The sequence below is a fragment of the Denticeps clupeoides genome, chromosome 8, assembly GCF_900700375.1.
Source record: "Denticeps clupeoides chromosome 8, fDenClu1.1, whole genome shotgun sequence".
Lineage (NCBI taxonomy): Eukaryota > Metazoa > Chordata > Actinopteri > Clupeiformes > Denticipitidae > Denticeps > Denticeps clupeoides.
In genome coordinates this window covers 18,567,184-18,586,465 of record NC_041714.1, presented here as the reverse complement: position 1 = coordinate 18,586,465, position 19,282 = coordinate 18,567,184, and the positions used below count along the sequence as shown (strand labels likewise).

The following is a 19,282-nucleotide window of genomic DNA, read 5'->3' as shown; positions in this document are numbered from 1 at the left end:
ACCGCTAGGCCACCACTGCCCCAGCTAGGCATTAACAATGTATGATAGTTACCAGTCACGCTTACAAATGGCTTTTATCGGCTTCAGAATTTTTCCTGTCATGGGTCCTCATGGTTGAACCATTTGAGAACCTGACCTGCCTCTCTGTAGACCACAAAGAAAAGAAAATCCCTGGGCTTCAGTCCTTAAGTATTGAGATTAAACGCAACAAAACAAGTATGTAGGTTTAAAGATTTACATGTCAGTACAGTCCATACAAAGCTACAGCAAAATCTAAAGGCACCCTGTCCAGTGTTTAGTTCTCACATACTTCATCATTAAGTGCCACCTGCTTCTTGTCCAGCAGTGTTGATGGTGGCCAGATCCAGCAGGACATCTCCTGTGGCTTTCTAGAATGCCACCTGCAGCTCAGCTATATTAATTTAATGCATTAAAATGATGTAAACGTTTTGTTTACTGTTCTATCACAGATTCAGCCTGTCTGTCATCACCTGCACCCACCTGTCTGTCTGTCCTGATCAGCTGCACCACCAGGTCTATGCGAGGACCGTCACAAGTTCATCTCATCTGTGTTTACTCTGAATCTGGCTCTGGGCTCTGAGGGTGACGGATTCATCTGTGTCTGTTTATTCAGCATTGTCAGTCTGTCTGCTTTTGTTATTTAATGTTTTTTAATAAAACCCTGTTTGTGTACACTCGCACACACTCGCCTACATGTCACATCAGTATTTCAAAATGGGCATGTTTGCCGTGCAAGGAACACAGGGGTGCCAACCCAACATTGTTTCTCATTCGCCGCGGCAATAAACCCCACTGATTGGCCAAACCGTTCGGAATTCGGGAAAGTTGTACATATTGATTTGATTGGCTGCCGCTCGTGCTGCACTTTCTGCAGTGATGTCTTGCTGCAGTCTTCTTAAGGTTGAGGATGAAGCCACTATTCTTCATCCCTTTAGAGAGGATGGACCAACAACTGAAAATGTCGTCTCTGTTGAATATCTTCTTGGTAAAAATATATGGAATATATTATGGATTGTGGGTTCCACATGTGTAATATTCAGTTAGTTGTAAAATGGACAGTTGTTAAGCAAATCTTGCATTGTTTGCAGCATAAACAACAACTTGAGGCATTTGTTATCTCTTTCATCATCATGAAGACTTCTGTTCCACAAAATGCATTATGAATTCATTTTGTACTGACCGAAAAAAAATAACTGAATGAAAGTCTGGAATAAAATAAAATTCTTTACCGGATCACCCTTCGGTCCAGAAGGCACTTTCTGATCTGGTTCCTGCAATTGAAAGGAATGGACTTTGACTATGTTTTAGAGTATGTTCTTGGACTTCAGCAACATTCTTTTTCAATTCACTTTTACACAAACACCATACATTTTGTTATAAACTCCATGTTCTTTTGTTTAGTCATATACATAATACAATTATTAATTTTTATACCCAATGCATGCATGATGCAAGCAACGCGCACATTAGGCAAAAATTTTTATGAAGCTACTAACCTCTGTAGGGTCAATATCTACAAGATCAACAGAAAGAACATTAATAAGATTATGCAGTTTATTTAAGAATGTTAATCAAAATTGTGCTTATGTATGTTTTGAATTTAATAAGATCAAATCAGTAAAGCAGCACAGTCGTTTTCTATTGGCACAAAGTGCTGTGCAGAGAACAGAAGGAGGCCAGGATACCGTCAAAGCAGATGGGGCAGCATTCCCCTTCCGGCATCTGTGGGTTGAGGCAGTCATTTAGATCTTCGCAGTAGATGTCATCACACACCACAGACCCACTGTCACACACGCAGATCTGACAGGGCTCTGGTTTCCACACATCTTTGTCGTTAAAGGTCTGTCCATCCATTGTGCAGCTACCCAGAGTGCCTGAAAGTCACCAGCAGTAGTAGAAAATAAGTACAGTAATCCTGCTGAAATTATGACAGCTTGTACTTCAGCATCTGTGGTAAAGGACTTTCTTATTTCTGTCATCACAATGAAATATAGTTATTCACGTAAAAAGATAAAAAATAAGAATGTACAGTTTTTTTTTATTATAAAGGCTGACGCTAATTAGTCAAGCACCACAAATCTCAACCACACGGTGGTGCTACATAACAAGAAAACCATACACCTCAACTGCATACGCAGCCTGTGTTCTCACTGAGTATACTACAATACAGTAATATATATATATTAATAATATATATTATTAAATATGAGCTGAAAACAAACTGACAGACATTTCTTGTAGAGCGTTGCAAAAGTCCAAAAACAGAAGGAGCAGTTTTGAGCAATCCCTATTTTATTTAGACCACTGTGATTTGGCGACTGGGTAATGAATTGAGTAATGGCACAAACCTGATGGAAAATAATAAACTGTTAAGCTCAGGTGAAATAATCTTTTCAACATAGCTCTGGAAGTGTGCTTCTGCAGGAATTTATGATATATAATAGTACATGAGTATATGAAGCGACTATGGTTTAAAATACTGCTTTGTGATTTGTGCAATTGAAAGCTCTGTGCCCTTACAGGACAATATTTGATGTAAGGATATGATTGCATTAGAAATTAAATCAACTGCAATTTCTCAGTCAAAGTAAACTGAGAAGCACACATCTCAACGAAAATTTTGGAGTCCCGTGTAGACCCACAAAAAACATTTGAAGTCATGTTCTTAATGAAAAATACATAATAAAATTAATGGTTAGATTTCTCTGAAGTGTTCCAGTTCCCATCCTGCAATAATAATACAATCATGCTTCAATTAACTCTTCAAAATCTTCCCATCAAGTTTTTAAAAAATAAGCAAACCAGAGAAAAGTAACATTATTTCTGGGATGTCAATGGTTGGGGTTGCAATTTTAAACTCAACCTGACAGTGGCGCTACACAACTGTTGTTTCCAGACTTCATTACTCAGTCTAGTTATGTACAAAATAAACAAGATTTCGAGCAAGTAAAATACTTAAAACTACCAAGGCTCTTAGTAGAACAATAGCTTTCAATGTCCTAAATCAGGTCATTGTCATTGGAGCATTGTCCTTTTATGGGAATGCATTATATAAAATTATAAATTAATAAACAGCAACATGCAGTTCCCCTCATCCTCTCAATTCAATGAAAGTCATACTCACCATCATCCACCCTGCCTTGTGCCCTTGCCAGAAGAGCCGCTGTGGCAAGCAACAGCCCTACTCGAACATCCACTGAGCTGAGCATGTCTAAATATTAGACATGAAGACTCCTTGCAGCAAGGAGGATCCAGAATTTCCTCAAGTGGTAATCATGTAAAAATCCAGCCCGTGTAAATCCAGACCCTAACGGACAGCCCCACGGTCCAAATGAACAAGTGACCCAAGCTCTTGTATACCAAAGATTAGAGAAGATGCTGGGAGCGCCAGATCGTTTCTGAGATGTTCCTCCTTCAAGGCTGAGGGAGGGGCCAGCCACTAGGGGGCTGGAAGGACTGTCTTATAAACCAGGGCAGATAAAAACTTAAGGAAGATTTTTTAACCTGGTTATACTGGCACCTGTGAAGGGATGGATAAATCAAGCTGCACATTGTCAATTTCCTCACATTTCAATTCAGCAGTTCTATGGGATGTTCTTGGGGGGAAAACACAACTCGGTGCAGGGCAGGAAGAAATGGAGGCAATTGTACAACTAAAAAAAAATGGGATTGAAATAATCTTTTAGATTAATCTTTTGGAAGAGTGCTTCTGCAGGATTTTAGGATACATAATAGTACATGTGTATATGAAGCGACTATGGTTTAAAATACTGCTTTGGGATTTGTTGAAATTGAAAGCTCTGTGCTCTTACAGGACAATATTTGATGTAAGTTTTTGATTGTATTAGAAATTAAATCAACTGCAATTTCTCTGGCAAAGTAAACTGAGAAGCACACATCTCAACAAAAAATTTTAGACCAACAAAAATCATTTGAAGTCATGTTCATAATGAATTAAAAACACGTAATTAAAGTAAGGGTTTAATTTCTCTGAAGTGTCTTTTTTAAAAGGTACAGTGGTCAATCAAGGCACCATAAAATACACAGTAACCGGGCAGGACAGGGACATTGAAAGGATCCATTTATTCTAAACGTAAAAGGGACACAATCAGGAAATTATGAAAACGCACAAAGAACACAGGGGCAGTGGTATACTTGCAGGTAAGGAGGCAGGCCAGTAATCGGAAGGTTGCGAGCTTAAATCCCGATCTGCCAAGGTGCCACTCAGGTCCCCTTGATTAAGGTACCATCCCCACACACTGCTCCCTGGGTGCCTTTCATGACTGCCCACTAAAACTCCGGCCCGGAACTCGGACCCAGAGCACCCTGAAAATTCAGGATCATGACATCGCCATTATGCTTAGCAGGCTGGTAGACTAAACAGAAACATTGATGTTCATTTTATTGGACATCCAATCAGCTGATCATTGTTGAGTTTGTTTCCATTACCTTTTGTAGTTCAATTCTCAGATCCACTAGACAGCCTGATGTGTATATTGCTGCACTACACAGTTATTAATGAATGTGTGTGTGTGTTTATTTCCACCAAATAACTTTGTGTTAAAATTTATGTCTGAGTACATCATTATGCTGCATTCCTTATCAGAATCAGAATGGTGTTTACATGTATAGGTAGATATAGGTAGATATATGAGATTTAAGGAGTGTAAAGAGCCAGCAGGATATGAATGTTTTTTACCTTTATAACACGTGGCAGGAGTAGTTTGCTGGTGTAATATACAATAACAGGAAGATGGTGACAGGAATGTGGATGAGCTGGATGGTGTACAGGGTGGATTTACAATAAACACACTCACCTCTGAAGCAGAAGACCACAGAGTCCCAGGTTCAAACCCCACGTACTACAATTGTGTCCCTGAGCAAGGTAACCCTGAGTGTCTCCAGGGGGGGACTGTCCATGTGACTACTGACTGTAAGGTGCTCTGGATAAGGGTGTCTGAGAAATACTGCAAATGTAAATATGAGACATGGCATAATTGTATAGATGTGCAAAATCTCAGGTCAGGGTGAGGGGTAGGAGTCAGGGAACATTCCAGGCATTACTGATGACGTGAACTGCAATGGGGAAGAAACTGTCCTTGACGCGTCCTGATGGGACATGGGAGAGTCTGAATGAGTTTGTGAACAGGGTGAGAGGGATAATTTGAGAGCTGTACTATGGTTTTTGGACTGTTTTGGCAGAGTGAATGATGCATTGTAGTCTGGTCTGGCAGCCGGTTAACAGATAGTGATGGATGTAATGAATTCAGTGATGGCAGTGTAATATCCACCCTTTGCTCTGATTACTGCTTTGCACACTCTTGGCATTCTCTCGATGAGCTTCAAGAGGTCGTCACCTGAAATGGTTTTCCAACAATCTTGAAGGAGTTCCCAGAGGTGTTTAGCACTTGTTGGCCCCTTTGCCTTCACTCTGCGGTCCAGCTCACCCGAAACCATCTCGATTGGGTTCAGGTCCGGTGACTGTGGAGGCCAGGTCATCTGCCGCAGCACTCCATCATTCTCCTTCTTGGTCAAATAGCATTTACACTGCCTAGAGGTGTGTTTGGGGTAATTGTCCTGTTGCAAAATAAATGTTCGTCCAACTACCGGATGGCAAGGCATGTCGCTGCAGGATGCTGTGGTAGCCATGCTGGTTCAGTATGCCTTCAATTTTGAATAAATCCCCAACAGTTTCACCAGTAAAACACCCCCACACCATCACACCTCCTCCTCCATGCTTCACAGTGGGAACCAGGCATGTGGAATCAATCAATCAATCAATCAAACTAGACTATCTATCCGACTATCTATCCTAGACTATCTATCCTAACTCCAGACTAGCTCTACCAGAGAGGGGCCATTTGGCTTGGTTATTTTTACATGGGGCCAAATGTTTTTTACGCGTTTTTTTTACGGGGGGATGGGGAGTGATACATTCCAATGAGCCACCTATTTACAAATAAATGGGAGCCAACTATCGTGATTGAGTTCATAGTTTCAAATCAAGGGGCCATTTGGCCTACCTGGGAGTTCTAGTGTTAATCCAGACCTTTTCTGTGTCTCACAAAGACACGCCGATTGGAACCAAAGATCTCAAATTTGGACTCATCAGACCAAAGCAGAGATTTCCACTGGTCTAATTTCCATTCCTTGTGTTTCTTGACTCAAACAAATCTCTTGTGCTCGCTGCCTCTCCTTAGCAGTGATTTCCTGGCAGTTATTTGATAATGAAGGCCTGATTCGTGCAGTCTCCTCTTAACAGTTGTTCAGTTGTTTTTGTTTAGTTAGCTGATTGGTTCTTGCCATAATATGAATTCTGACAGTTGTCTAATACGGCTGTCGGCTGTGTAATAACCTGACCTCTGCACAACACAACTGATGGTCCCAACCCCATTGATAAAGCACAAAATTCCACTAATTAACCCTGATAAGGCACGCCCGTGAAGTGAAAACCATTTCAGGTGACGACCTCTTGAAGCTCATCGAGAGAATGCCAAGAGTGTACAAAGCAATAATCAGAGCAAAGGGCGGCTATTTTGAAGAAACTAGAATATAAAACATGTTCTCAGTTATTTCCCCTTTTTTTGTTAAGTACATAACTCCACATGCGTTCATTCATAGATTTGATGCCTTCAGTGAGAATCTACCAATGTAAATGGCCGCAGAGTCTAACCTGTGCATAAAGAATAGGGGGAAACATAAACTCTTCCTGTTGTGCGGATTAATAATTCAGTGCATCTTCAAATGTTTTGTATTCATGGTTAAATAACTCACTTGACCATCATTTTTCAAATTTATTTATCACAAGAAAACAGTACAGAACACATTTGCATGTTTGCCACTTATTAAAACCAAATTAAAACAAACCCTCTTCATTTATTACATCAGTTTTTTTAATCAATGTCTGGGATTTGCTGGTATATATTATTTTCTTTTTGCCAGCAGAACTTGGTGGTGTCTTGGTAGTGCTCCTCAATGAAGCGGTGGGTTGATCCAAAAAAAAGTCCAAATAAATGTCCAAACATTTCTCTACAGGAAGCAAACAGGGCCAACTTCCAGGCCAAACTCCTGCTCGGGAGTGCCCACATCCCCAGGAGCAAAGTCGAGGATAGGCAGTCGAGAGGTTTTCGTTGTCTTGTAGAATATGACGGTCTTCCCCCATGTGCCAGTGTGTGACTGCAGAGATGAGCATAAAAAGAAACATGAACATGATCAAAAAAATAAGCAAAATAATAACGAAAAGTTAAAGAGGCTAAATCAGTAGAAGACAATTCCTGAAGTTGATTGTGTCCATGAGAAGTTTCCAGTTTCAGCATGTTGATTTGAGAGAGAGCGGATGAAACTGACCGAGCAGCCATCCTCGCCAACGCTGTACGTGAAGCGGCTGTTGCCCTCGGCTCTGATCTCGATGTCGTTGGAGCCCTGCAGTAGAAGGGCCTTTTTCAGGTTGCCAGAGGCCTGGTCCATGTAGGCAATGCTGTTCTTGCAGTGGTAGGTGATGTTCTGGTGTGCCCTCTTGGATATCAGACGCATGAAGTTCAGTTGGATGTTGACACTTTCTGGATCAGAACCATCACCTCCGTATTGGAACTACAGAGCGAAGAGGGAAAAGATGACAAAGTAATACAAGGCAAGAATTCTGGTGCAGGTTGTGATCTGTGTTACAACGACATGCAGATCATTTCACTTGCCTGGAAGCCCCCAGACATGGACTCGCCAAACCAGACGTGCTTCTTCTCGTTGCTCTTCTTGCTGATGTACCAGTTCTTCAGAGGAATGCTGGGCTGGGTAGGGTAGAGGCAGGTCTCACCAGTCTCCATGTTGCAGTGAACCTTGATGGCATCAAGAGGAGAACCCTGGTTGGGGTCAATCCAATAAAAACCTAACACAGAAAAGATTTCACAAAGATACATCAGACCTTTGCAATCATTTGTGAACAGGAGAAGAGAACTGGTGAACAAGAACTCACCATTCTGGATCTTGGACTGGTACTTTTTGAGGAAACGACACATGAGTGCAGGGTTAGACCTGGTCCCATTTGGCCTGCGGATTGTCTGAATTCGCTGGTTTATGGCCTGCAGGCTTGGTTCCATGCTTGTACTAGACTCAGACTTTACATTAGCATCATCTCTGTAGTACATTGGATAAGGATCAGGATCTACAACACCCTTGGTCTGGTCTGGGAAGGGAATAGGACCTGGAGGATAATAATGGCTTCCTGCAGGGCCGGGTGGTCCAGGGGGTCCAGGAAGACCAGGAGAACCCTAAAATTAGAATAATTACCAAGATCAGTCCATATAAATGTTATCTACCTGGTCTTGCAACAATACCTCTGTGAGAACGGGTGTGTACAGGTTTTGTCCTGGAAACCTACCTTCAGACCACATTTACCAGCCATCGGATACTAGGAATGGTACTTGTAGCAATAAGAATGAATGCAAATAAAGGTATAACACTCACAGGAGGTCCTGTGCCTCCTTTACGTCCACGTTGTCCAGGAGGACCAATAGGACCAGGCAAACCATTCATACCATCCTTACCAGGAGAACCATTGCTTCCAGGAGGACCCTGCCCAACAGATACACCAGATACACGCATTAATGAGCAAAGAGGATTATGTTGTTCAGCATGGCTCATGTAATAAGCATTTCAATCCACTTACTCTGGGCCCAGAAGGACCTGTAGCACCAGCAGGTCCTACCTCTCCAGGTATGCCCTGTGTGGAGATGGTTGGAATTATTCATGACTAATAAGTACAAAGATAGAGACAAAAGTAGGTTTGTATGCATATGCTGCAGTTAGCGTACCACTTGTCCCATCATGCCAGAAATGCCTGGGAATCCTTTGAATCCATTATGACCCATTTCCCCGGTTTCTCCTGTCTCACCCTTATCACCAGGGAGACCAGCTGGCCCCTAAAATGAATGAATGAGAACTAGTTACTGAAGTTAATGGAAAGGGAGCTGTCACATTCTAGGGTAGAGGACATACAGGGCCACCATTGGGTCCAGGATGACCAAGAGAACCAGGAGCTCCAGCAGAACCCTAGACAAGAGAGGAAAAAACAAACACATTGCTGCTTCCATTTAATACAAAATGCTAATATTTTAAAATATTACGGTAAAGTATGTCATGGTCTGTGATCTTACTGGTTCCCCGCGATTTCCTGTCTTGCCTGGTGGTCCAAGTGGACCTGGAGGACCTGGATGGCCTGGGGCACCAGGGCCACCTGGATTACCTGGTTCACCACGATCTCCCTTCACACAGACAAAATCATGAAAAAAAGATTGTTGTTCAGTGTGCTGTGTGTTCGTTTTGGTGGTTAAACGGTCATACCTTAGGACCAGGGAGGCCATTTGGACCAGGAGCACCCTCATGTCCTGGAGATCCCTACAAGTTTACAACACTGCATATGTTATGGAGCAATCTCTGCATTTCAGTTGAAGACAGTTTCTGTTTTTCTGATTTTAATCTAAACTTCCTATAATGTAAAATTCCTTGTCAAATATTTTATTGCAATATTTAATTCTTCACCTCTTGGCCTGGTTGACCAGGAGAACCTGAAAGTCCAGGAGCTCCGGCTGGACCAGCAGGGCCTCGCTCTCCCATGACACCAACAGGTCCACGTGGTCCTCGTAGTCCCTAAAATGCAGCAGAAGGTACATGCTATCCAATGACTTGGCCAGGAATGTCATTAGGCCATTCTGAGGGGGGAGGCCTGAGGCCTGGTAGTAGCCTAGTGGGTAACACACTCGCCTATGAACCTGAAGACCCAGGTTCGAATCCCACTTACTGCCTTTGTGTCCCTGAGCAAGACACTTAACCCTAAGTTGCTCCAGGGAGACTGTCCCTGTAAAAACTGATTGTAAGTCGCTCTGGATAAGGGTGTCTGATAAATGCTGTAAATGTAAATGGGGGAGTTTGAATTCTCACAGCTGGTCCTGGCTCTCCTTGTGTTCCTGGTTCTCCTCTCATACCAGTTGGACCAATATCACCTCTTGATCCAATCAGACCCCCAGGTCCAAGTGAACCTGGAATACCCTGCAGAATTTTGCTTGTTAAACCTATGCTAAAATCTTCATGTACAAAGTTCTCTTGAGCAGATATCTGTGAACTTATGATTCTGCAGATGCTTCTTATAACCTGTGGAACTCACCCTAGACCCATCTTTTCCAGGAGCACCCCTCTCTCCTTTAGGTCCTGGAGGTCCATTAAGACCAACTTCTCCAGGACTACCAGGTACACCTCTTTCACCTGGAAGACCCCTCAGTCCCAGTTTTCCTGATGGACCCGGTAGGCCTGACAGACCAACGGGACCCTGAAACATAAATAATGTAAAAGTGCAATTAATAAAGATATCCAAAGGATAGCTACACATTACAAGACATTTCCTGGGGCTCATGCTGCCTTGATTCCCCGCACCTGACGTCCTCCCTGTTTCAGTATGCCTGCATCAGTGCTCTCGGTTCCCGTAATAAACACCGAACCGCCAATTGAGGGGCGATGCTTTTTGCAGGCAACCACTCAGATAGTAAATCTTGGTCTTGGGTTTTGTCTTGATTTTGTAAAAGGACATATGAGTCAAATGTTTGTTTTTTTAGGTGGTGGTGTGTTGAGTGTCCCTATAGGAGTGTGAACCTTCAACTTCACGTTTCCACTCCCCATGTCCCAAAGCTTGTTTCTTTTATGTTTGTTTGTCCTATTTAGAAAATAAAAACGGTAAAACTCTGTGCCTGGGTCCTCGTCCTCCTGTGACATGGCACTGATGATGATTTTTCCAGATTTAAGCTTTTAACAGAGAGGAAATCTTTCTAGCCAACAGGAATTAGAAGACTTACAGCAGGTCCAGGAGGTCCAAGATGACCAACAGATCCAGGGAGACCAGTATTACCCTGTCAACATATATTTAAAGCGTCAATCCCAAGCTCTGATACCCAACTCAGAAAATCTTTTGCAGAAAAGCACGGTTCTTACAGCAGGTCCGGGTGTCCCTGCTGCACCTTTTGGTCCAGGAGGACCATGGGCACCCTAAATGAGAAAATATGTGGCATGAATTAGCTAAGAAGAGAGATGTGTTAAGTGGTCAAAGAACAGTGCCATGTAAGTACCTGAGCTCCTGGGCCACCAGCAGGACCATCAGGTCCTGGGATTCCGGGCTCACCCTTTGGTCCAGTTTCTCCATTCTCTCCTTTTTCGCCAGGCAAGCCATTATTACCCTGGAGGGTTAGTTCAGAAATGTTATTCTGTAACTGCAGACTGTTCAGACATATTGCAGACATATTGTCTGACTAAATTAACTAGAAATGTGGGATGCTCACAGTGGTTCCAGGGAAGCCGGGAGGTCCAGCAGATCCAGGCTCCCCGCGTTCACCCTAAAGGGTACAAAGAATAAATATCTCTACAAATACACTTTGTAGAGATACCAAATACCAAAATGCCTTCCCCTTCACCAGAAAAGACACAGTTCAAGGGAATCATGGAAAGACAATATCAATGACATTGATGCCCACGATGTGCGTATTCCTAGAGATGAGTTATAAAATTTTACAGAACATTTGTAAGATCTACTTGTGCCCAATTTAGGTGAGGTGTCACAGGAAAGCATAATAGCTCCTCCATAGAACACTGAGGGCTAAAGAGGTAGGATGAATTATGTGCTTACAGGAGTTCCACGGCCACCAGAAGGACCAGCAGGACCTGGAAGACCAACTTCTCCCTGACAACAAAAGAATCCAAATCTACAGGTGGAAAAGTAGCTCAGGAGTTGAGAGAACTTAGTATCCTGCTGTGCACTAATATTCGTACCTTCTCACCAGGTCCACCTGGAGGGCCAGATACTCCAGGGGGTCCAGTAAGACCAGGAAGGCCCTCCTTGCCAGGTGCACCATCTTCACCTTTAGGTCCAATGCCGCCCTAATGGGATTTCATAACAATGGTTACTACATTCTAATGTTCTAGTTTCTGTAAACACATGGCTGACAAAACCAAACATACTTTAAATGCTAAACTTATTTCTATTTAATCAATCACAACATGTTGAAGATTGAGGGACTCGCCTTTTCTCCCTTAGGCCCAGGTAAACCATCCTGGCCTCTCTCTCCAGGCAGTCCCTGGAGACCTGCAGCTCCTGCAGTGCCAGGAGCACCAGGCTCACCAGCTGTACCCTGAAGATGAAAATCAAGCCAGTGTGCATCATCTTGATTAACTCGAGCAACTCTGTTGAACCAACTTATATGAACCAGAACTCTACCTTGGGACCTGAGTTACCAGAGGCACCAGGGGGTCCACGAGGTCCAGGGAGTCCATCAAGTCCAGGAGCTCCAATCTCACCAGGGACACCTACATCACCCTAATAGCAAAAGTTCATCAGTTCTCACTAGAGCAACAGCAAAAAACTGAAATGTCATTGAGTAATAATTTCTATTTTCACTCACTCTGGGACCAGTTGGTCCAGAGGGGCCGCCATCACCAGGAAGACCCTGTTCAAAAAGATGATTAGTGGTCATCATCAGCTATGTAATCACAATACCACCCACCCAGTCTTACAGCTCACCACTTCACCAGGTTTCCCAGGTATTCCAGCAGCCCCGTGACCTCCAGGTGACCCCTGCATTAGAAGAGGGTCAGTAAAGTATGGTGGGGCAAGTACATGTTTCTCTGAATGGATTCAGTGATGTTCCACACCTGATTTCCAGGTTGTCCAGGAGGTCCTTGGATTCCTTTTTCTCCTGCAGCTCCCTACAGTAAAGATTCATTTGATCATTTCTACATCTTTATTCATATTTCTATACATTTCTTATGCGTTTGTTGATGAGAAGGATGAATGTAATATATGGTACATACAGGTGGGCCAGGAGTACCAGGAGGTCCAGGTGCCCCGTTTCTACCAGGAGGACCCTTAAGTCGAAGGAAAAAAAATGCATTGTTCAAATCTTAACACCTGGTATAAAATAATTGAAAGAAATTCTAACAATGATAACAACACAAAAGATTTTTTTAAATGCGCTGCTTACGTTACCCCCAGAGGGGCCTTGAGTTCCCTTTTCACCGTTCTTCCCAGATTCACCCTGCGAATGTTGGAGAAACTCAAATTAGTCTACATTCATCGATGAATCAAACATGAATCAATGCTTCATGTGAAGTCCTACAGTCTCTCCTTTCTGCCCAGGTAGCCCCATCAGTCCAGGATGGCCTCTGGATCCAGCAGGGCCCGGAGGTCCAGGGCTGCCATCTTTCCCAGGCAGTCCCTAGCGCATTACAGAGAAAAGGTTCTTCATAGTGTTCCTGTACATTTTTTATCTTTACTTCCCATCTTGTATTTGTTAATGATAGAAATGTTCATGCAATCCAGGTAAAGGTTTTTTTACTCACAGGGGCACCGACTTTTCCATCATGACCTGCACTACCTGGGTTGCCAGGGATTCCCTTCAACAGCAAAAACATAAAGCAGGTGAAACTGGGAACAGCATGCAGCAATGTAAAGGAGAAGAACAAAGCCTCACCTTTGCTCCAGGGAGCCCTGGACCTCCATGAGGGCCTGGTTCACCAGTCGGACCTCTCGGTCCTGCAGGACCATGACTGCCCGTCTCTCCAGTAGGACCCTGACAATAGTGAAGCACCAAAGATTTGCTGATTAAGTAGGTGTAGATAATAGATTATTCTCTCTCTTTCTCTCTTGCTCGCTCTCTATTTCTTTTACCATAAAGAGCTATTAGATAGAACTGACCTTGTAGAGGATTCTGGTCACTGCTAATGTTATTCATGCTTAAAGAAGTTCTGTTAGAAGGTTCATAGAAATATCTACTAAGCTCAGTAGCCACCACACAACTTCAGGACCTGAGACAGCTCTGTCTAAACTACAGCCCTGAGGAGAGGAACAGAAAAGACAGCAAACAGCTACATTGCCTGCAACAAGTGAGTGCTTATAAAATCCTGAGCTTACCTTCAGACCAGGACCGCCATTTGGACCTGGTGGCCCAGGTATTCCGGGGAAGCCCTGAAAGAGCGATATAACATTCATGAGCATCTAAACATTTCATTTGATTTTTGGAGTTCTCAAGAACTTCTGGAGATACATACAAGTGGTCCAGGGAAACCAAGTGCTCCAGGGCCTCCGGTTTCTCCACGTGGACCGGGTTTTCCTGTCTCCCCTGAAGGCCCAGGGTGTCCCATCGGTCCACTGGTCCCCTGAGAAAATTGATAAGTAGAGGAACATTGTGCTCTGTCTGAACAGGTCATCGTACAGTGTACAGTGCAGGAAACATTACTGCAGAGTAAGATGTACTCACAGGTTCTCCCTTAACACCTGATTCTCCTTTAGGCCCTGGTAGGCCCACATCACCCTGAGACAAACAATATTAAATCATACACGCATGTCGTATTAATATAAATGTCAATCCATTATACTGCCTTCACTAGACCCACTAAAACTGAATCGTTCCACTGAGGATGATATGTCCACTAACTCTGAGACACCTGGAACACACAGGCATTAATTTGTGCACAGTGGACAGAACAGATTGAGTATTTTCACATATTTTACTAAGCACTGGCTCTCCACAGCGGATTGTCCTGAGCCCCCTACTTTACATCCTAATAGGACATTTACATATACAGCATTTATCAGACGCCATTATCCAGAGCGACTTACAATCAGTAGTTACAGGGACAGTCCTCCTGGAGCAACTTAGGGTTAAGTGTCTTGCTCAGGGACACAATGGTAGTAAGTGGGATTTGAACCTGGGTCTTCTGGTTCATACGCGAGTGTGTTACCCACTAGGCTACTAGATACTACACAAAGTTCCAGGTTCAAAACCCCACTTACTACCATTGTGTCTCTGATCAAGTGTCTCCAAGGTGACTGTCCCTGTAACTACTGAAAGAACATCTGCTAAAATCCCATAAATGTAAAAGTGGGCTTGTAATCAAAGGGTTGCGTTCAAATCCCAAATTATCAAGTTACCACTGAGGTCACCTTTACAAGGTACCGTCCCCACACACTGCTCTCTGGGCACCTTCCATGGCTGCCCACTGCTCACAAATGGTGATGGGTTAAACACAGAGGACACATTTCGTTGTGTGTTACCATGTGCTGTGCTTGCTTTGTATCACAATGACATAATTTCTATTATAGTATTTAATTGTATTAGGATCCAAAGCTTGTTTAGCACTCACATTGTTACCCTTGGGTCCAGGGCCACCAACTGGACCAGCAGTTCCTGGGGGACCAACATCACCAGGAAAACCAGGACCACCAGAAACACCAGGAGGACCCTATAATAATGATGATCAATGTTATTTATATTTTATAAAAAACACTGCATTGACTTTTTGATTGGTTTTCAACCCTTACTTACAGACGGACCCTTTTCTCCTGGTACACCATCAGAACCAGGTTTGCCCTTTAGCGTGGCAGAGGTAAGCAGGCGTTAAAAAAAAACAAATTTTTTTTTCTTTTCTTGCTTCTGTAAGTGCATGTAACTTGTCTCTAGTCCTGAAAACGTACAGCAATCCCAGGAAGACCAGCAGGTCCCATGTGACCAGGCTCACCACGGGTTCCTTGCGGTCCCTCAGGTCCACGACCACCTTTTGTACCTGGCTGTCCCTACATTGTGAAACATGGCAATGAAGAAATGCTGTGTGCTCAGACCTGGGGATGAGCTTGTATGCTTGACTTACACTAGGTCCCGGACCACCTGGGAATCCAGGGAGACCCCTGGGGCCAGTGGATCCCTGAAAAAGACAGAAACAACATGAAATCAAGCATCAGAAAGAGTATTTAGATTTCTTATTGTGTTAATAGCAAGATTCTGGTAGCTGCACAATGCAGGTTTGTTGATGTATATATTGTATATTCTGGACTTACTGGGGGTCCCACAGGCCCAGGAGCGCCATCATTACCATGAATACCCTATTAAGAGAGGGAGAAGAAAGTATAGCATAAAGCCTCACAATCCCTTGATCATGTATTTTTTATTTCTTCATGGGAACAGTCATAAAAAATGGCCCAGACAGGCAGAGATGTCAGACCACAATAGAAGAAGACCAGACATATAAGCATGTTACTAAGGACTTCAGCACAGAAGCCTGTGGGAATCAGTCCATGTCTCCACAACCATTTACATGGAAGAACTGGACAGTGTTCCACAAGTGATCAGTGACATGCTGGAAGATTAGGAATTTTGTTTGTGAACCAGCAGCAGCTAGTAAACGTTTACTGACGTTCTGCTCATGGCCAAAGAAACCGCTACTCTCACTAATTAATCACTTTCACAAGAAACAAAGGAATATTCAGTTAACTTGTCTTCGTACAACAACTTCATTCACATAGCTAATAAACAGTCTCAGTTTCATTTTCACGATTGTCAGAATTGTTTAGATGAAGTTCAGCATGGACAAACACCAGCTGGAAGGTCCTCTAACCCACTCACCAAATTCTGGTTTGGTTCCATGAGCCACATTTGAAAGCATCTAGACATGACACAGCTGGGGCACTTCAACCCCTGTTACCATTCCCAGATGGTGCTGCTTCTCTGCTCCTACAGGTGACGAGTATCATCTGCATAGGTGTCTACTGCTGGTTCTGTGCATGTGATGTGGTGATGGGGATTTTCATAAACGATCTAAACATCTCATGCATCACTCATTCCTCCATCTTCATTTTGGGAGCAGGACACTTATGTCATGTTTTGACACAAATGATTTTTTCAGGGAGGCTAGGGTTGATTATTAAAAGTGATTCATAACAGAGCAACTTACTGGGCCACCAGGGGGACCAGATCGACCCCGCTCGCCCGGAAGACCTTGAGGACCCTGAAGGTGTGGATAACAAAAGAGACTTTTATTCAGATCATTGAGGTGTAAAATCTGATAAGAACCAAGGCGCTCACCATGGTACCAGGTCTCCCGTTTTCTCCAGGGGGTCCAGGCTCACCCTGAGCAGGAGTTAAGGAGTTAAATCCACTGGTTCAGTCGAGTCAGTGATGGGTTTCTGAGTAAACATATGAAGCTTCAGAGCTCACCTTCGGTCCTGCACGCCCAGTGTCTCCTTTAGCTCCAGGTCGGCCGTTAAAACCCTGTAATCGTCCAGTGACATTTGAAAAAGTCACAACCTTCGGAGAAGAGCCAATGTGGCAATACTCACAGCGTGTCCCTTCATCCCAGGGACACCAGGGAGTCCAGGGTTACCTCGAGTGCCCTAGGGTGAAAAGCACAGGTCAACTGAAAATTCCACTTGAGGGTCAATGGACATTACTTGTAACTGAGAGAAGACTCACCTGAAAACCAGGAGAACCTCGGTCACCAGGGCGACCTGCTTTACCAGGTTCCCCCTAAAAAATGGAAGTAAAATATCTGAGTGAAACTCCGGGACCTATACTGAACGCACATTTGCGGTCTTTTGAAGCTGAATTAAAAGTCAACAGGACCGATACAAAAACATTTAAACGTACATCTTCGCCATCTTTTCCAGGAGAACCAGGTGGGCCACGAGAACCAGGGGTCCCCTACAAGCAAAGACACATGAGCAGCCTGGCACCTTCTTGAAAAGTCTTCAGATATTTAAAGAAATGAACAGGCAAGAGGTTTTACTCACAACAGGACCGGGCTGTCCAGGCTCTCCTGGAGCGCCACTGTAACCAGGAGGACCAGGGCGGCCCTGAGGAGTCCATTCAATAGACCATACAACCATTCGTGAAATATTAAAATAATCAGATAACCTACCACAATCCAAGAATACAACCATCCAACCATCATCATGGATCTAAATGGATCTGATGGGCTATGGAACTACGTGCATCCAACCAATTACTGTAGAACCTAAACTTACAAACTAAAAAATAAAAGATTTTTTTTTCGAATTCACACAGGTTAGACTTACATTATTTCCAGGGGGTCCAGGAGGTCCTCGGGGACCAGGGGGGCCAGGGAAACCATGACCGCCAGACCCAGTTTTACCACCAGTTCCCTAGGAAACCAGAGACATGGAACTCATTGCAGTAAAGGACATGATGCCCAATCACTGAAATTAATTGAAATTCTTGCTACACATGCTGTAGATGTTCTTCATGGCTTATCACGTTCTTGCTAACCGCACTTTTTTTTTTCACATTTATTAATTTCACACAACGGAATCATTTACTCACAATGCACCACCAGAAGAAAACAAAGGGTGGACAGCAGTGTTAGATGGATAAAAGACTGAAATGAAAGATGACGAGAATAAATGTATTTACTTTGTCATTTGATCCTGTGAAGAATTCCTGTGCAAACTGTGCAGCAAAGTTCTGAAAATAAAAGGTTTGACAGATAATTAAGACTGTAATGTTGACCATTACAAAGATTTGAAACCACAAAAGGAACCAGATTCATTCTGATGTACTTACACCACCTAGGCCAGGAGATCCAGGCGGGCCAGGAGGTCCCGGAAGTCCAGGTTGTCCATCAAGACCATCTCTACCACGAGGCCCTGGTGGACCCTGGAAAATTGGGCACAAGTCTATGTGTTTTTTTCCAATCTGAGAAGACTCCTGGGTGTGACAACATCATCACTCACTCAAACATCATGCAACCTGTTTTATGGTGACAAGGTCACATGACCAGCTGCGGCTGAGTGAGGTTGATTAGGAACATCAGGGATCAGACCTGAAATATTTCATCGCAGAAGAACCTCACTGAACCCTCACAGAACTGAAGTGAGGATCTCCTAAAGACCAGCTTTCACATCTGATCCTGCAGAGCCACATACAGTGCAGCACTGAGCACATTTCAGCTCTGTTCACATGATGCAGAGGGAGATGAAACCCAATGACCCACTGATCTATAAAACAAGACCACAGGGTCAAATGTCCCCACACCCAGAAGGAAATCTCACGAGAAACACACAAAACATCTACACACACATGACCTTTTTAATGATGGTCCAGAATATCACAACCCTGAAGCTGTCTGCATGACTGAGATGGCTGACATAACGAATCATGTGGGTTTAATGGACAGTTATTTTAATTATTATTAAATGAAGATCATGTGACTGCTTCATATGAAATGCTTGGGCATATGGATCACGGAAAGCATCTCTTACCCGCTCTCCCTTGGGTCCAGGATGGACTGGCCCCTGCACACAATAGAGGAACAAATAGGGCCTTTTTGTTCTTGTTCATTGGAGACATAATTAAATGTAGAAATTAACATACACCCACCTGTGCATCAAGCTGACCTAAATAAAAAAAGATAAGATTGTGTTACTGCAGGACTGTCATAG

The 19,282-nt window shown here is 43.5% G+C and overlaps 1 protein-coding gene across 1 annotated transcript in view; it reads right to left on the bottom strand.

Moving 5' to 3' along the window:
• LOC114795714 (collagen alpha-1(I) chain-like) overlaps positions 1-19,282 on the bottom strand; it is a 33,123-nt gene that overhangs the window by 11,537 nt on the left and 2,304 nt on the right. Inside the window, exons 2-54 of the mRNA XM_028989294.1 lie at positions 19,221-19,237; positions 19,103-19,135; positions 18,405-18,497; positions 18,255-18,305; positions 17,900-17,986; positions 17,615-17,677; positions 17,472-17,525; positions 17,298-17,351; positions 17,165-17,218; positions 17,043-17,096; positions 16,911-16,955; positions 16,780-16,833; positions 15,887-15,931; positions 15,700-15,753; positions 15,527-15,625; positions 15,378-15,422; positions 15,196-15,294; positions 14,310-14,363; positions 14,101-14,208; positions 13,964-14,017; positions 13,524-13,622; positions 13,393-13,446; positions 13,170-13,268; positions 13,035-13,088; positions 12,865-12,918; positions 12,706-12,759; positions 12,575-12,628; positions 12,456-12,500; positions 12,272-12,370; positions 12,078-12,185; positions 11,827-11,934; positions 11,684-11,737; positions 11,340-11,393; positions 11,130-11,237; positions 10,996-11,049; positions 10,860-10,913; positions 10,178-10,339; positions 9,955-10,062; positions 9,556-9,663; positions 9,358-9,411; positions 9,171-9,278; positions 9,013-9,066; positions 8,829-8,936; positions 8,684-8,737; positions 8,482-8,589; positions 7,991-8,285; positions 7,713-7,903; positions 7,369-7,611; positions 7,055-7,197; positions 5,086-5,150; positions 1,707-1,895; positions 1,518-1,534; positions 1,251-1,292 (exon numbers count right to left, since the gene is read on the bottom strand). Coding sequence (XP_028845127.1) covers positions 1,251-1,292; positions 1,518-1,534; positions 1,707-1,895; positions 5,086-5,150; positions 7,055-7,197; positions 7,369-7,611; positions 7,713-7,903; positions 7,991-8,285; positions 8,482-8,589; positions 8,684-8,737; positions 8,829-8,936; positions 9,013-9,066; positions 9,171-9,278; positions 9,358-9,411; positions 9,556-9,663; positions 9,955-10,062; positions 10,178-10,339; positions 10,860-10,913; positions 10,996-11,049; positions 11,130-11,237; positions 11,340-11,393; positions 11,684-11,737; positions 11,827-11,934; positions 12,078-12,185; positions 12,272-12,370; positions 12,456-12,500; positions 12,575-12,628; positions 12,706-12,759; positions 12,865-12,918; positions 13,035-13,088; positions 13,170-13,268; positions 13,393-13,446; positions 13,524-13,622; positions 13,964-14,017; positions 14,101-14,208; positions 14,310-14,363; positions 15,196-15,294; positions 15,378-15,422; positions 15,527-15,625; positions 15,700-15,753; positions 15,887-15,931; positions 16,780-16,833; positions 16,911-16,955; positions 17,043-17,096; positions 17,165-17,218; positions 17,298-17,351; positions 17,472-17,525; positions 17,615-17,677; positions 17,900-17,986; positions 18,255-18,305; positions 18,405-18,497; positions 19,103-19,135; positions 19,221-19,237 — 4,418 coding nt within the window. The remainder of the gene's footprint in view (positions 1-1,250; positions 1,293-1,517; positions 1,535-1,706; positions 1,896-5,085; positions 5,151-7,054; positions 7,198-7,368; positions 7,612-7,712; positions 7,904-7,990; positions 8,286-8,481; positions 8,590-8,683; positions 8,738-8,828; positions 8,937-9,012; positions 9,067-9,170; positions 9,279-9,357; positions 9,412-9,555; positions 9,664-9,954; positions 10,063-10,177; positions 10,340-10,859; positions 10,914-10,995; positions 11,050-11,129; positions 11,238-11,339; positions 11,394-11,683; positions 11,738-11,826; positions 11,935-12,077; positions 12,186-12,271; positions 12,371-12,455; positions 12,501-12,574; positions 12,629-12,705; positions 12,760-12,864; positions 12,919-13,034; positions 13,089-13,169; positions 13,269-13,392; positions 13,447-13,523; positions 13,623-13,963; positions 14,018-14,100; positions 14,209-14,309; positions 14,364-15,195; positions 15,295-15,377; positions 15,423-15,526; positions 15,626-15,699; positions 15,754-15,886; positions 15,932-16,779; positions 16,834-16,910; positions 16,956-17,042; positions 17,097-17,164; positions 17,219-17,297; positions 17,352-17,471; positions 17,526-17,614; positions 17,678-17,899; positions 17,987-18,254; positions 18,306-18,404; positions 18,498-19,102; positions 19,136-19,220; positions 19,238-19,282) is intronic.